Here is a 13,572-nt window from a genome sequence, read left to right on the forward strand (position 1 = left end):
CTGAATAAAATGAATACTCGCTCCTCCAAGGAGCAAGGGAGCCGCTCGCCCGCAGCCACTTCACGCGCGGATTGAAAGGGTGAGGTAAAAAGCCATCAGCCGGTGCCTGGGAACAGGCAGGGTGCTCCAGCTTTTCCTCTCGTGCTTTCCGAGGCTGCCGATGCTGGCGGAGCCGCTGGTTGCTGGGCTTCCCGGCTCTCTGTGCCTGCCTGCTGGCGTGCAGTTATTAATTTCTCCCTTCGCACGAGCCAGCGGCAGCCGCACGTCTCCAGGAAAGCGGGCATATTCCAAATCAACCCGCTAATTCCGGGGCTGAGCGCGCTGCCGTGCCTGCCTGCCGAACGTAACTGTGAAGCGATGTGGAAAAGTGAGCCGGGAGCCTCCCCTGACAGCTCTTATTGGGCTGATCTCGGAGGCAGGTCTAGCGCTGGGAAATTGGTGGAAGCACTTTGGGGTGGTGGTTTTCCCCCTCCCTCCGCTGCCCGCCTTCCCCCCGGCAGGCACGCAACTTTTCCAGGGCCGGCGGCGCCGCTCGCTCCCCGCGCTCCTGCCGGGCGCCCGGGCCGCCAACTCCGCGCCGGGGCATCTCCTCCGGCCGGCCGGGAGCGACGGAGGGAGGGAGGGAGGGAGGGATGCGGGCAGGGAGGGAGGGCGAGCGGGGGTGGGCACCGGGCGGAGCCGGGGCGGGGGGGTCGGGCCCGGAGCGGGGCCACCGGAGACGCGCCCGCCGGGGCTGGGAAGTGCCCGGAGCGTCGGCGAGGAGGAGCCCCCCTCTTCCTCCCTGCCCCGTCCTTCGGGGTGATGCCCGCCCGGAGAGGGATGCGGGCTGGATGCGGCAGCGCCCCGACGGGCCGCGGGCAGCCGCTCGGCTGCGTGCGACAGCGCTGCGGGCGGGCGCCCTGGGGACAGGGAGGGCATCCTTGAAAAACGCTTTTGCCAACACGCCCCCGGCAGCTGCGGGCGGTTCCAGGTTCTCCGCAGCCTCGGTGGCCTCGGGCGCTGCGCGGAGCAGCCCCAGGGCAGCGCCGGGCGAGCTCCGCGCAGCGGGAGCTGCATGGAGGCAGCACCGCGCAGGAAGTCCTCGACCCCCGCCCCGTCCCCGAATCCTCTCGGTGAGCCACAGCGCCGGCATCCCGCACAGCCCCGGCTGCTGGAGCGCTGCACGCAGGCTCCGGGAGCGCAGCACTGGGCATCGCCACCTGCCTTTGGCTTTACGGAGCTCGAGGGGGGCTCGTCCCGTCCGAGGCAGACAAAGAGCAGGGCCAGCAAGCCGCGAGGGACAGGCCACTGCCATCCCCTGCCCACCTGCCTCAGCCATCCAGCTTTTCTCCTGGTCACGTTGCATGCATTATCTGTTAGCAGATGAAATGTATTGTTTGTAATAATACATCCTAGCTCTGAATCCTCCAAGTCCGATGTTTGCCCCAAGGGAAGGGGTAAGAGCACAAGGTGCAGACATGGCCAGGTGCAGGCAGGGACTCTTCAAATGGAGGGCTGCTACCACACGGAGCTGCTGCTGTTGGGGAAGTTTAATAAATGAAGCAGGTTCATTGCTCAACTTTATTTTTAAAGGGCTGGTCATTTGAACCGCTTTCAGAGCACCTGCAAACCTCTCCACCTTGAGCAAAAGATAAGATGACTACTCTGTTGAAGATCTACCTAGGACTGCAGAAAGTGGCCCCAATACTCTACTATACAGTAAGAATACCATATAATGTAAAGTGAACCTTGATTAAGGTTACTGCCTAAAACGGATTGTCAACACAGGATCTTTCAATGCATTACCCTTATTCCTGTTCTTATAGTTCACCTGAATGGAATTTTGATAGACTTTAAAAAACACATTAATAATTACATGGGAAAAGAAAGTGTCAGAATCAGATAGAAGTTCTTCACATGGTACGTTTCTCTTCATTTCATTCTCCCCTCTGTAGTGGCTTCATTCCATTAAAGCAGGCCTTGTCCATAACTGTCAGGCTCTGTACAACAATTTCAGGCAGAGTTTTTTGGGTCACTCGGCTTTGACCATCTTGGATCCTGTTGTTTTGTGTGAGGCTGGGCTCTGACAGGCTGACATGATTGCTGCTGCCTTTTCTTCTGCCTCTTCTGAGCTTCTCTGCACGAGACCCAGCTTGGAGCCCCTGCCCTGGTACGGGCAGTCTGACACAGCCCATCCTGTTAGAGCCCAATCAGCCTCCCTGCCAGGGAGTGCTGGGAATGCAACTGAAAATCAGGCTTGCATTTCATTGGAAGATAGAGGTTGATAAATACTGTAGTTTTTTTTTTCTTTTAGCACATCTGTATTGTGTAAGAGAATGCCAAAGAAAAATACAGGATGTAATAAGGTGAGTCTTCTGGAGCACTAATTCCTGGCTGCAGATTAGGTGATAAACCATGACACCAGGAAATGACTTCTGCTACTTGTGTGTCCCTAAGAAGAACGAGAAGCTAAATGTTAGCGCCCGGGAGCTGCAGCCGGCAGATTGCCATGGGGCGATGCGCTGAACAGGATCTGTTCAGAGCCGGGCTTTTCCCGATGTGGAGCAGCCCGGAGCTGGGGCCGAGGCTCCGGCGATATCGAGCGCTGCCGCCGGGGCCGTCCCGTTCCGGGCCCGGGAGCGAATTGCTGCCGCTGTGCCCGGGGACCGCGGGGGCACCAGGGCTGGAACAGGCGGGGACCGAACGGGGACTCGGGCAGACCGAGGGCGGCTCGAGGGGGCACCGAGGCGGCACCGAGGGGGGATGGAGCGGGGACCGAGGCGGCACCGAGGGGGGATGGAGCGGGGACCGAGGGGGGATGGAGCGGGGACCGAGGCGGGATGGAGCGGGGACCGAGGCGGCACCGAGGGGGGATGGAGCGGGGACCTGTCGGAACCCAAGGTGTCCCTCAGACACTCTTGGATGTTCCGGGCCTAGGGTAGAAGCCTCTGAGACCCTGGCAGGCGGCCAGGAACCCCTGTGGTCTTGAGTCTAACCCATGGAACAATTTACCAACCTTGCAGGAAGAACAAGAAATCACAAAAGTTTAGATATTATAATAGAAGTAGTCACAAAGTGAAAGGTAAGATTTTTGAGTGCTGTACAGGGGGGTTTTAAGCCTTGTACAGAGGGGTCTGAGTTTTGTACATAGGGGTCAGAGGTTCTAAGATAGAGAGATTTGGGCGTACCCTGTCCTCCTTCTTTCTTCTTCCTATTCCCCATGTTCTTAGTAGTGTTGGCACTCACAGATTAGTTTAAAGTAAAAAGTCACTGTTCAACATAAGTAATAAGCATTGGAGAAAAACTATAAACACCTAATACGTAATGTGTGATATAAAAGATGGCACCAGCCCCTCAAGAGAGGGAGACAAGAACAAAGACGAAGACAGAAAAAAAGACAAAGAAAGACACAGAGAAAGACGCAAAAGGAGAAGAAATCAGAGACAACGTCAAAGAGTCTGTGTGCCTTGAGATAACATGCAATAAACTGCCTTGAGACCAAACAACTGAAGACTACTGAGTCTTTCTTTAAAAACACAGGTTAGAAGAGAGACTTTACCACCACCCAGAGTCACCCCAATCTAGAGGAAGGCTCCAACAGGGACCGAGGCGGCACCGAGGGGGGATGGAGCGGGGACCGAGGCCCGCCCGGCGCCCCCGCCCCGGCCCCGCCCGGCCGCAGCGTCCCGGCCCCGGCCCGGCCTCACAATCGGGTGCCGCGGCTGCCGGGTAACCGCGAGCCGCCGTCTGTGACGGCGCTGCGGCCTCAGCTGCCCAGAACTCGCTCCCGGCTGGTTGTTCGCAGCCCCGGCGCGTTCAGGCGGCCGCACTCGGAGATTCGCCACGCGAATTGTTCGCGGAGAATTGGTCTCTGCGAGCGAGTCCTGTGAATTCGCGGAGCATTGGCCTCTGCGAGCGAGTCCTGTGAATTCGCAGAACATTGGCTTCTGCAAGGACTCCTGAACTGGCAGAACATTGGCTTCTGCAAGGAGTCCTGAATTCGCAGAACATTGGTTTCTGCAAGAACACCTGAATTCGCAGAACATTGGCTTCTGCGAGGACACCTGAATTCGCAGAACATTGGCTTCTGCAAGGAGTCCTGAATTCGCAGAACATTGGTTTCTGCAAGGAGTCCTGAATTCGCAGAACATTGGTTTCTGCAAGGACACCTGAATTCGCAGAACATTGGCTTCTGCGAGGACACCTGAATTCGCAGAACATTGGCTTCTGCGAGGGACTCCTGAACTCTGGTGGAAGGTAAAGACTGACTCAAGCTGTACTTTCTGGTTTTGTCACATCTGTGCTCTAAAATTCAATGCCAAAGGGAAATACAGGATGGGATAATGCCAGTCTTCAGTTCAGTGGCATGTCCAGCTGAGTGGATGAACAAGATATAGTCTACTGATGGTGCTTTTTTCTCACTGAAGAAATGCAACATTTCCTAAATATACTAGTCTATCCATTTCCCCCTATAGTATTTACTTCAGCTGCTTAAAGGTGAACGAGTTCTGCTCAAGTTTTGGTGGGTTGCTATGATCTGGTTCTTAAAATGATTAGGGAGATGCCCCTGAATTAAGGTGCAAAATGAGACCATTATGTCAAAGTCGATAGTCTGGATTTTATGGAACAGTAAATGTAAGGAAGAGAGAGAGAGAAAAAAAATAGAAAAAGGAGTGGGGAGGGAGGGGGCTGGGAAGAGGGGAAGAAAAAGAGTGACAGAGACAGATTTAGTAGAAAATATCACCATTCCATGGATCCCACCCAACCCACGAAATCCTCTTCTGGTCTTCTCTGTGGTAAGGTCTCACCAAATGTAAGACTCCAAGGGATTAATGCAGATTTGGGCAAGGTGGGACTGCCCAGGTACCTCCCTGGGGCAGGGCAAGTTGGACTCTGTCTCTTGCTCCTTTTCAATAATATCAAATCTTGAGCACCAGTATATCCTTGGAGTCTGCCATGAATTGGGTTGTGGATTTTCAGAGTTCCATTGTTGCTCCTTCCAGTTTTGTTGAGGCATTGTCATTCATCTGCGACATCCTCCTTCCAAAATGGCTTCTGGATTCCCGAAAAAGACACCGAGCCCTCGTCTTCTGCTCAGGGAAAGACTGAAGCCTGAGACTGTGAGTAGCCACTGGGGCTGTGTTAAGGCTGGAAACTCCCCTCGTGTCCCTCCTCTCCCCGCCCCTGTTGTCAGCAGCCTGTGAAGCTGCAGACCCCCTCCCCACCTCTTTGTGCCGTGCTCCTGGCCCTCGGTGGGGGCTGTCCTGGTGCAGTAGGGAACGCTGTGTGATGTTTCAGGGACAGTCCAGCATCCTGCCTGGCTGTGCCACCGGAGCCAAGTGAAACCAATGTGCAGCTGAAGCCCTGAGCATGTGCTTCTTTCCCTTTCCCTTTGCCACAGCAATTCCTTCTGTCAGGCTGGGCACTCACCTGTGCTGCTCTGACCAACCTGCCCTTGGGCACCCGGGCACGTGGGGGGGGGAAGCTCCAACTCTGCCCAAAGCCTTGAGAGACACGGCTGGTCCCAGCTGGAAGAGCTTCCCAGCCAGCTGTTCTCTCTCATCTCCTGTGTGGGCGCAGATCCAGCCCTGCAGGCAGCACTGGAGCCAGGGCCACAAAGGTCCCTTGGCCGTCTGGAGCTCACTTGACTGAAGATGCCCCACTGCTGAGGCTCTCTCCAGGAGATCCCTCTGTTTTCTTCTGTGGAGGGGCCTGTGAGCCCAGAGAGAGAAAACAAATGCTAATGAACAGAGAGAACAAAAACTGAAAGAGTTACGTTCCTGGTACAACTCACTCTTGGTACAACTTTGCTTTCTTGCTTCTCTTGGACTCACCCAGCAGTGCTATCTCCTCGCTGTGAGCTTTGAGTGTTGTGCAGGGACGGAGTTAGGGGAGTTCTGAGAGCTCCTCCCTACTCTCTGAAAAGGTCACTGCCTCAATCCAATGAGGAAACAAATGCCCGAAGAGCAGAAATCCCCAAACATGTCACATCAAATCACGGAGAGACTAATGGGACACAGCCATGTGGTTGGAGTATGTGTATTGCACTCTGTATTATTAATTTACTGGTGCTAAGTATTTCAGCAGGTAACTTCCAGGGCTTCCAGAGCTGTCCTAGTGCCTCGTGATCACAAATTATTCATCGGTAGTAAGTGAACAAGAAAAGCTTCTATGAACAAGGGCATTTCTGAGACTCTTGCTGGTTTTTTTGCCTTTCAGCTGACTCCCTCTGCCTTCCAGGAGGAGATGTCTCTCAGCACCAAGCAGAGGCTGGCCAGAGCTAAGAAGCTGAGTCTGCCTCAGATTGTCCAGCCTCAAGACAAGCGTGAGAGCTCCCACCAGAAGGTAGCCTTTCCCTGCCCTTGCTGTTTGATGTGATCATTGAGGAGGATGCCAAAAGAGCAGCTTGGCTTGAGCCTGCTCAGTGTGCTCCAGGAGCTTTTGCTCAGCCCAGGGCAGAGGTGGGAGAGCCACTGTTTGCCCGGTGTGGCTTGGGCAGATGTACTCAGCCAGAGTCTGTACTTGACTGGGGATCAGAGCAGAATCTTCCTCCCAGCAGCTGAACCTCTCCCTGCTCTCTCTGGGCTCTCCTTGCAGTTGTCAGCAGCTGACCCAGAGAAGAGCTCATTTCAGCCTTGCCCACCAGAGGTGGTGTTTCAGAACTACACTCCTGGTGAGGTCTGTGAAGTGCCCGTGGTTCTGAGGAACAGGGACAAGGTAAGTGCTGGGACATGGAGGTTTAACGCTGTGGTGGAAGAGGAGAGCGGAGAAGGCTGGTTAAGGATGGCACCAGGGCATGTCCACCTGTCTCTGCGAGTGGCAAAACCATCATTCCATGTCTCTCCTGCAGGTTCCTCACTTGATGAAGGTCACCTTGGAGAGCTCACCTTATTTCCAGCTGGTGGGCCCCAATGACGTGTGCCGCAAGGTGCCGCCGGGACTCTCCACCACTGTCCACGTCCTCTTCAGCCCTTGGCAGAACAAGGTGAGTCTGGAGGTCCCGAGAGATTGGTGTCTTCAGTGGAAAGTGAACCTGCAAGGCTGGATTCAGGGCATCTGGCCTGGGTTTTGAGGACCTGTGCTGGTTTCCGTGGAGTTGCACGGGATCTAGAACTGGGAGATACTCTTTGTCCATGCTGAACATGGGGTAAATGCCCTGTGCTGAGAGAGTTTCTTTTCCTGCAGGATTACTTCCACCAGCTCCTCTGCACCACTGAAAGGGAAGGGTTCATTGTGCCAATTCGGGCCATTGGTGCCCGAGCCATCCTGGACTTCCCTGACCAGCTGGACTTCTCCAAGTGTCCGGTCAAGTACAGCAGCCAGAAGACTCTGGTGGTCCGTAATGTCGGGAACCGGGCAGCTCATTACCAGCTGAGCACCCAGAGGTGAGGCAGCTCATCTATCCTTGGGCAAAGGATATCACCCTTGGGTGATGATAACAGGGCTGGGAAAGAGCAGCAAAAGGAAGGGGAGCATGGCAGCTGCTGCCCTGCAGCCCTGGCTGGAAATGGGCAGGACCTGTGGGGTTTGCTGTTGGTTCTCATGTTTTAAGCAGGATGCAGCCTTTGAGCTTTCTCTGTCCCAGATTTCCTGGAGGGTGCTGGAACATCTCAGTAGCTGGCTTGCACCCTCCTGAGCACAAACAGCTTCTGAAATGCTTACTCAGCACTGTCAGCCAAATAGAGCCATTCTCTGGGAGGCCACAGGCACGTGGCTTTCCAGTGGTCCTCTCATGAGATGCCTCATGTGAGCTGTGCTGTGGACAGCCTGTGCTGTTGCTGTCAGTCTCAGAAGACAATCAATCAGTGTTTCTCCTGGTGGCTGAACTGGAGAGGGCAATGCATTTTTGACACCGTGTCTGTAAGGAAACCAGTTCAGTAGGCTGGTGGTGAGTTGAGGGTTATGTGATCCCAGAGGTCTTGCTGTAGGAGCTGAGGTCAGGAATGCAGCACAGACCTGCTGTCTAACCTGAGGCAGATAAGTGGCTTTGATTTTTTTTTTTCCCCTGGCAAAACAGAGGTCAAAAGGCAAATTGACTTTTCTGCTGTGAAACGTGAGGGTCTGAGAGGATGTTCCACCAAAGCCTGCCAAAGCTATTTAAGCAGGCTCCTGGGATGCTGTTCAAACAGGCTGCTGCTTTCGACTCTGCAAATATGTAGGCAGGAACTTGTAAATCCGTGCACAGTTTTTCTCTGGGATTTCCAGAGCTTGTTTTGTCACCACCAAAAGAAATACCCAATAAGGTCTGGTATCCTTTGACAATGTGCTTGCCAGCTGTTCTGTTGAGCGCTACAGAGCATGTTGGATCCTGCTTGATAGGGATTGAAAGAGTTTCTGAACTCGAGGAATGAAATATTGACGTAGATGAAATAGAACCTGGGTGCAGTGACAGAGGGAAAGATGGAGCTTGTGATCTGCTGACTGTATCTTTCAGCACAGAGATGGAGCTGCTTTAACCTAAGAGACTGGATTTATTAGAATAGTTAATGCTGTTTGATGTCAGCTGTAACACCATCACTTAAAAGGAATATATGTTAAGATGAGACGATATTTGGGTTTCTTCCTGCAATAGGTGTTAGCGGGCAGATGAGGCAACTCAATTCGCCATAATTTTTCTGTCTTCCTTGGGGTGGGAGGCAGCTTTTATTGAGATCAATTCTCCCAAAATCAAATCATTTAATCATGGCAGTTAAGGCACCAGTGGACAAAAGACTGTCTGGCTAGAGCAGATAACTGTAGCATGGGACTTGAAGTAGATTGCAGCCTCCTTGCACACAGCATTTAGCAAAAGTGCAGCTGAACGGTGCTTTGAGAGCCTTGGTCCCAAAATTGCCAGCTTTGCTCACTTGTCAGCTCTGTTTCTAAATTATGGCAGGAGAACTTGGTCCTTGGTATCCTCATGGCCATAACTTTTGCCCAGCTCTGTCAGTAAGGGGAGCTGATGCTCGATGAAAGGAAGCAAGATGCAAATGACCCTTGAGCCTCATTGCAGAGAGCTGGATGCAGAGGATGGGGGAGATGAGGTCATTTCATCCCACAGGATCCTGTGAGGGCTGGATCTCCTCCCACTAGAGTCAGTGGCTGTTTCTGACCCTGTGTGTTCTGTCTTGTGCTGACTGTGGTTGGTTTGCTCTTTGCTTGCACAAGTGAGCAGAAGTGAAGTGGACTGCAAAAGGGATAACATCCCCAAAGCTCCCCCAAGAGTCCTGCTGTGTCTGTGTTGCAGCCCTTTCTCTGTCCTTCCGGCCATGGGAGTTCTGGGCGTTGGTGACACCATGGAGGTGACAGTGGGATTTCAGCCACTGAAGACTGGTGACTGTTCCGCGTCCCTTGTCGTGCACTACGACACAGGTGAGAGCTGGGCACTGCCGAGGGCACTCTGCATCCCTCAGAGCAGAGCCCTTTCTAAGCAGAAAGGCTGCTGTGGCCGTGGGTTTAAAGAGGGAGATGATGATCGTTTTCATGGTGTTCATTTTGTAGTCATCTAGTTTGTAGTCATGTCGTTTGTCATCTTGACCTTGTAAAGCTCCATAGAAATGCCATTCAGCTAAAAGCCGTGACACTTTCTTCTGTTACCTGTGGTTTGCTGTGTTCCTTGTGCTTCCATCAGCCAGTGAGCTGAGCAAAGACTCCCCTTTGCTTTGTTCCAGGTGAAGACACCCACACAAGCCTTCATGGAAGAGCTGTGGATGCCCCAATCAGGCTGGACAGGAATACTGTGACCTTTGACAAGACGTACATCACCGTGTCAAACCGCACAACTGTGCTCATCCACAACCGCAGTAATATCACAGCCCGCTTCCAGTGGAAGGCTGTTGATGCTGGGGAAGAGGAGGATCAGCTGGAGCTGAGGTAGGTTTGAAAGATCCATTTCAGTGACGTCCCTTGCCCAAGGGTAAAAGTAACATACAGCTTCAGGAGATTTCGGGAGGATTCAGGGTGCTTTTGAATGGCTTAGGGTAAGTAAACCATCCCATCTCTAGCTGCCTCCCCCAAGCAGAGTTCTGTGTCAGGAAAAGCTGCCTGAGGTGGCTGGTGGATTCTGCCTCAGCTGTGGCAGAGGCTTTGAGCCAGGAGGTTCTCTTGAGGGCTGCTGCCTTTGGAACCTCTCCTGAGCCTGCAAGTGTGGACTGAACAAGAAGTGACCCTCTGATCCATTTGGGACCCCATGGCTCAGGGTCAGCCCTTTGCTGAGGAGCTGCTTGTGGCGCTTCCACTTCTGTCTGCAAAGACGTGGCTTGTTAAGCAACTTGCTGGGTTTGTCTTTCCTGTGGCTGCAGGCAGTATCACAGGATGTATCAGCAGCAAAAGGAGAAGTTGTATAATTTTCTGAAGGAGTGGGGAGTGGACAGCACTCACCAAGAACGCTTTGCTCTTCTCACCCGCAGCCTCCAGAGTGAGATGGCAAAGGTCAGAGGAGATCCCATGCTGTTCTCTGATGACATTTTCTCCCTTGAGCCAAAGGTAACTGATGGCTGAGAACCTCCCTTCCTGCTTCTCTTCCTCCTCTTCCTCCTCATCCCTGAATAAGGTCACTTGACTGATCCCTGCCTCAGCTGGCTTTGTGTGCCGAGAGAGAAGTAATCTGCATTCTGGTGAGGTCAGAGAGATGGTTGCAAAAAGCGTTTCTGCCCTGTGAGCTCCTGGCTGGCAGCAGGAGCCTGACTAAAGCTTCCAAACTCTGTTCTCAGTGTTACTGATGAGTGTTACTCACTCCTTGCCTGTCACTGATGCTCTGAAGAACGGCTTACGGGACTGTGGTTGAACCCAAGAAATGTGATGTCTGAAGAGAAATGTTTTGCTGTCTCCTTCTGCTCTAGGAGGGCGAGATCGGGCCGAATTGTTCGGCTGAGATCAGCGTGTCCTTCAAGCCCCAGGAAGCCCGGGTCTACGAGCGAGCGGTTTACTGCGACATCTCGGGTACGGCTCCTTCCCCTGCCTCTCTCCCCGCAGCGAAGGCGAGGTGCAAATTCTCCCCCAGATCACTGGGCTCCTGTGTCATTGCTGGCACGGGTCCGTGGTCAGCAGGGCAGTGCTGGCACATCCCACTGTCCCTGCAGCTTCCAGGGCATCTCCTCTAGTTTGATTTTTTCCCTCTCAGCTGTTCTGAACGCTGCCTGTATTTAGGTGTGCTCCTCCTCCCTTGGGAAAAACACTCTCTGAGGTGCACCCAGAAGGAGGAAGAAGAAAATTTCTGGCATTTCCTAAAGTTCCACTCTCAACATAGGGGTAGAAGAAAGGATGGTCTCTATGGATGTAGCATATCTCCTGAGGGAAGAGAAGGGTCCGGATCTTCTCCTGGGACGTCAGGAGCTGGTCCCATGCAGCTCAGAGTCAGGGACTGGCACTGAGGCAGCCTGGAAAATGCAGGATGGCAGAAGGAATTACTGTACTGAAATAGCAATCTCTCCCCAGGCCGTCAGAACAGGCTGCCCCTGCTCCTCACAGGGGAAGGCCTCGGGCCCCGGCTCCACTCCTACTTTGAGGAACTGAACATTGGGGAGGTTTCTCTCAGAGTAACCCACAGATATAAGGTGAGCAGCAGGCTTGGGGAGGATCCTAGTGGCTCCTGGGGTAGCAGTGAGCCTTGTGGACCTGTGAATTCCTAGCAACTTGGCTAGTTGTGATGCTAGTCAAATGTGGGGGGTTTCCCGGAATCTCCATCTTTTGGATGCGGTCAGAAAGGTGTGTCTGTTGTTCGTGAAAGCCCAATCCCTTCTTTTGGGCAGTCTTCCTTGGAGGTCAGCTGGGAGGCTTCCTGCAAAACCGCCTGACACAGGAAAGCAGCACTGGGTCAAAAAGCTGCATGTTCAGAGGCATGTTCCAGTCCCAGCCACAAATCACCTTTGTGCCCAGGCTGTCCAAAAGCAGCTGGAACAAACTGGCTGCATTTGAGTTCAAGTGCATTGCAAGCAGCTTTCAGTCATGTCCCTCCTGCCTATTTGTGGGAGTCACGAATCCACCCTCCTGGCTCAGCACTGGTCAAAGTGCTGGGCAGTGCTTTCCCTTGCTGAGCAGTCCCTCACCACACTTCAGGCATGGTGTAGCTCTGGCTCTAGAAAGAGCAAAGTGTTTCTGGGAAGGAAGCAAAGGAACTTTCTACATCTTTGCTTCTGCTTTCTCCCACATGCAGTAAACAGGTTGGGCTGCCATGGAAGCTGAACGTGCCCTGCCCATGGTGGGGCTGGGCACACTTGGAGCAGCAGCAGCAGCAGCTCTGTGCTGATGTCACTGGTAATGCTGCCATGCCCAGTGCTGCTCTTAGGGCCAGCTGTGCATGAACTCGGTGATGCTGAGCACTCTGTGCTGCAGGTCAGAGTGGACTGTCCGTGCCAGTGGGGAAACCCCAGAGTGACTCTGGTTATGTGAAGTTATCGCTGCTTTGCATGAAAACCCCAAAGCCACACAAAGTTGTATTTCAAAGCTGTATTTTTTGGCTTCTGCCATACAGCAGCACAGGGCATCTTCTGCCTTTTACAGGTGTTAACAGTTTAATTTGAAAGTGACTCAGACTTTGGTAAGAAAGGAAGATTCCTCATGTATTTCCACTTTGCTTTTCTGCTGCTGCAGGCGGCCCTGTTGAACAAAGGGCCCATTGGGGCTCCCTTCAGCCTCATCCCTCCAAGCACAGCCATGGGCTCCTGCTTCACCTTCCTGCCCCAGGAGGGCATCGTGGCACCGCACGGGTTCCAGATCATCCAGATCTCCTTCTGTCCCACCATGATGGGGGAGTTTGAGGAAGAGTTCTGCTTCCGTGTGACTGAATCCCCTAAGCCTGTGACCTTGACTATCAGGTGAGGAGGGCTTTGGGAGCTTGCTGGGCACATCTGTAGCTGTGTCCTGGTACTCATCTTCCATCTACTTCATTTTGTGGTGGAGCAGAGAAAGAAGGTGTTACCTGAGGTCTTAGTCTTGGCTCTGGCATCCCTTTAGTGCGGGGTTGCCTGCTGCCCTGGGTGGGTAGCCGGGAGATGGAGGGACTACTCCCTGCAGGGGTGTCTGCTGCTTAGGCTGTGGCAGGCAGTGGGATGGATCAGCTTTGGGCAGTGGCTGCTCTGGGATGTCCCCTCTGAAGAGCCAGCAAGGCCCCCAGGGCTCTGGAGGTTGGCCAGCCTGGGTGATTCTGCACCAGCAGCAACATTTTTAAAAACTTCTGTTAATAATCCATCCCAGATGGGCAGCAGCTGCCTCGCCTCACCTCTCACAGCCATGCTGTGGGGGACAAGCCGTGCTCTCAACTCCTGTGCAGAGAGTGCCCTGGTAGCTCCTTTCCACAGCCAGGCAAGGGCTGATGTGGGAGACAGGGAACTGTGCAGCAGGAACTGCCCCAAGCACAGGGGCGTCATCCCATGGGCTGGTGCCATGGCAAAGGATAAAATCCTCACTCAGCAAAGGCTAGAGGTGGGAAAAAAAAGAAGAAAAGTGATGATAGGAGAGGCAAAACTCACTTCAGCTCCAAGGCCTGTCCCACACAGTCTGTCAGCTGCTGTGACCACTTTGCTTTGGCTGCCTCCTGGCCACATGGGTGCTGTGCTGAGCGCAGGCTGCTGGGTTGATTTGAAACCCAGGGTGGCTCTGAGAGCAGCTGTTATC

General features: G+C 53.6%; 3 protein-coding genes and 1 long non-coding RNA gene across 5 annotated transcripts in view; 2 read left to right on the forward strand and 2 right to left on the reverse strand.

Moving 5' to 3' along the window:
• LOC128793627 (uncharacterized) lies at positions 1-2,360 on the forward strand. The gene is made up of 3 exons (XR_008432842.1): positions 1-79; positions 1,573-2,149; positions 2,294-2,360. It is a non-coding gene; the product is annotated as an uncharacterized LOC128793627 (long non-coding RNA).
• The window catches only part of LOC128793626 (Fanconi anemia core complex-associated protein 24-like), a 71,196-nt gene that overhangs the window by 5,128 nt on the left and 52,496 nt on the right, over positions 1-13,572 (reverse strand). The window contains exon 1 of one of the 2 annotated variants that reach the window (XM_053952979.1): positions 510-596. The exons of the other annotated variant lie outside the window; for it this stretch is intronic. The gene's annotated coding sequence lies outside the window, so the exon portion shown is untranslated. Of the gene's footprint in view, positions 1-509; positions 597-13,572 lie in introns of those variants that run through there. 2 annotated transcript variants of the gene reach the window in all.
• Positions 2,257-4,130, reverse strand: LOC128793620 (uncharacterized). The gene is made up of 2 exons (XM_053952954.1): positions 3,585-4,130; positions 2,257-2,865 (listed from the first exon to the last, which is right to left on the reverse strand). The coding sequence occupies exons 1-2, from the start codon at positions 4,128-4,130 to the stop codon at positions 2,449-2,451; spliced, it is 963 nt and encodes a 320-aa protein (XP_053808929.1). The 3' UTR covers positions 2,257-2,448.
• LOC128793616 (hydrocephalus-inducing protein homolog) overlaps positions 4,112-13,572 on the forward strand; it is a 27,564-nt gene continuing 18,103 nt past the window's right edge. Inside the window, exons 1-12 of the mRNA XM_053952945.1 lie at positions 4,112-4,236; positions 4,983-5,099; positions 6,199-6,324; positions 6,577-6,696; positions 6,830-6,964; positions 7,165-7,364; positions 9,206-9,330; positions 9,630-9,831; positions 10,368-10,443; positions 10,800-10,899; positions 11,395-11,513; positions 12,550-12,773. Of these exons, the coding sequence (XP_053808920.1) occupies positions 5,028-5,099; positions 6,199-6,324; positions 6,577-6,696; positions 6,830-6,964; positions 7,165-7,364; positions 9,206-9,330; positions 9,630-9,831; positions 10,368-10,443; positions 10,800-10,899; positions 11,395-11,513; positions 12,550-12,773 (1,499 nt within the window). The 5' untranslated portion in view covers positions 4,112-4,236; positions 4,983-5,027. The remainder of the gene's footprint in view (positions 4,237-4,982; positions 5,100-6,198; positions 6,325-6,576; positions 6,697-6,829; positions 6,965-7,164; positions 7,365-9,205; positions 9,331-9,629; positions 9,832-10,367; positions 10,444-10,799; positions 10,900-11,394; positions 11,514-12,549; positions 12,774-13,572) is intronic.

This window comes from Vidua chalybeata, chromosome 11 (assembly GCF_026979565.1).
Source record: "Vidua chalybeata isolate OUT-0048 chromosome 11, bVidCha1 merged haplotype, whole genome shotgun sequence".
Classification (NCBI taxonomy): domain Eukaryota; kingdom Metazoa; phylum Chordata; class Aves; order Passeriformes; family Viduidae; genus Vidua; species Vidua chalybeata.

What these genes read in the sequence shown, in the direction of transcription:
- LOC128793620 (XM_053952954.1), bottom strand. Translation starts at nt 4,130, where the DNA reads ATGTTCTGCGAATTCAGGACTCCTTGCAGAAACCAATGTTCTGCGAAT. An exon ending in CCCCCCTCGGTGCCGCCTCG is followed by an intron (nt 2,866 to 3,584) that starts GTCCCTGTTGGA and finishes GGGTTCCGACAG; the next exon opens with GTCCCCGCTCCATCCCCCCT.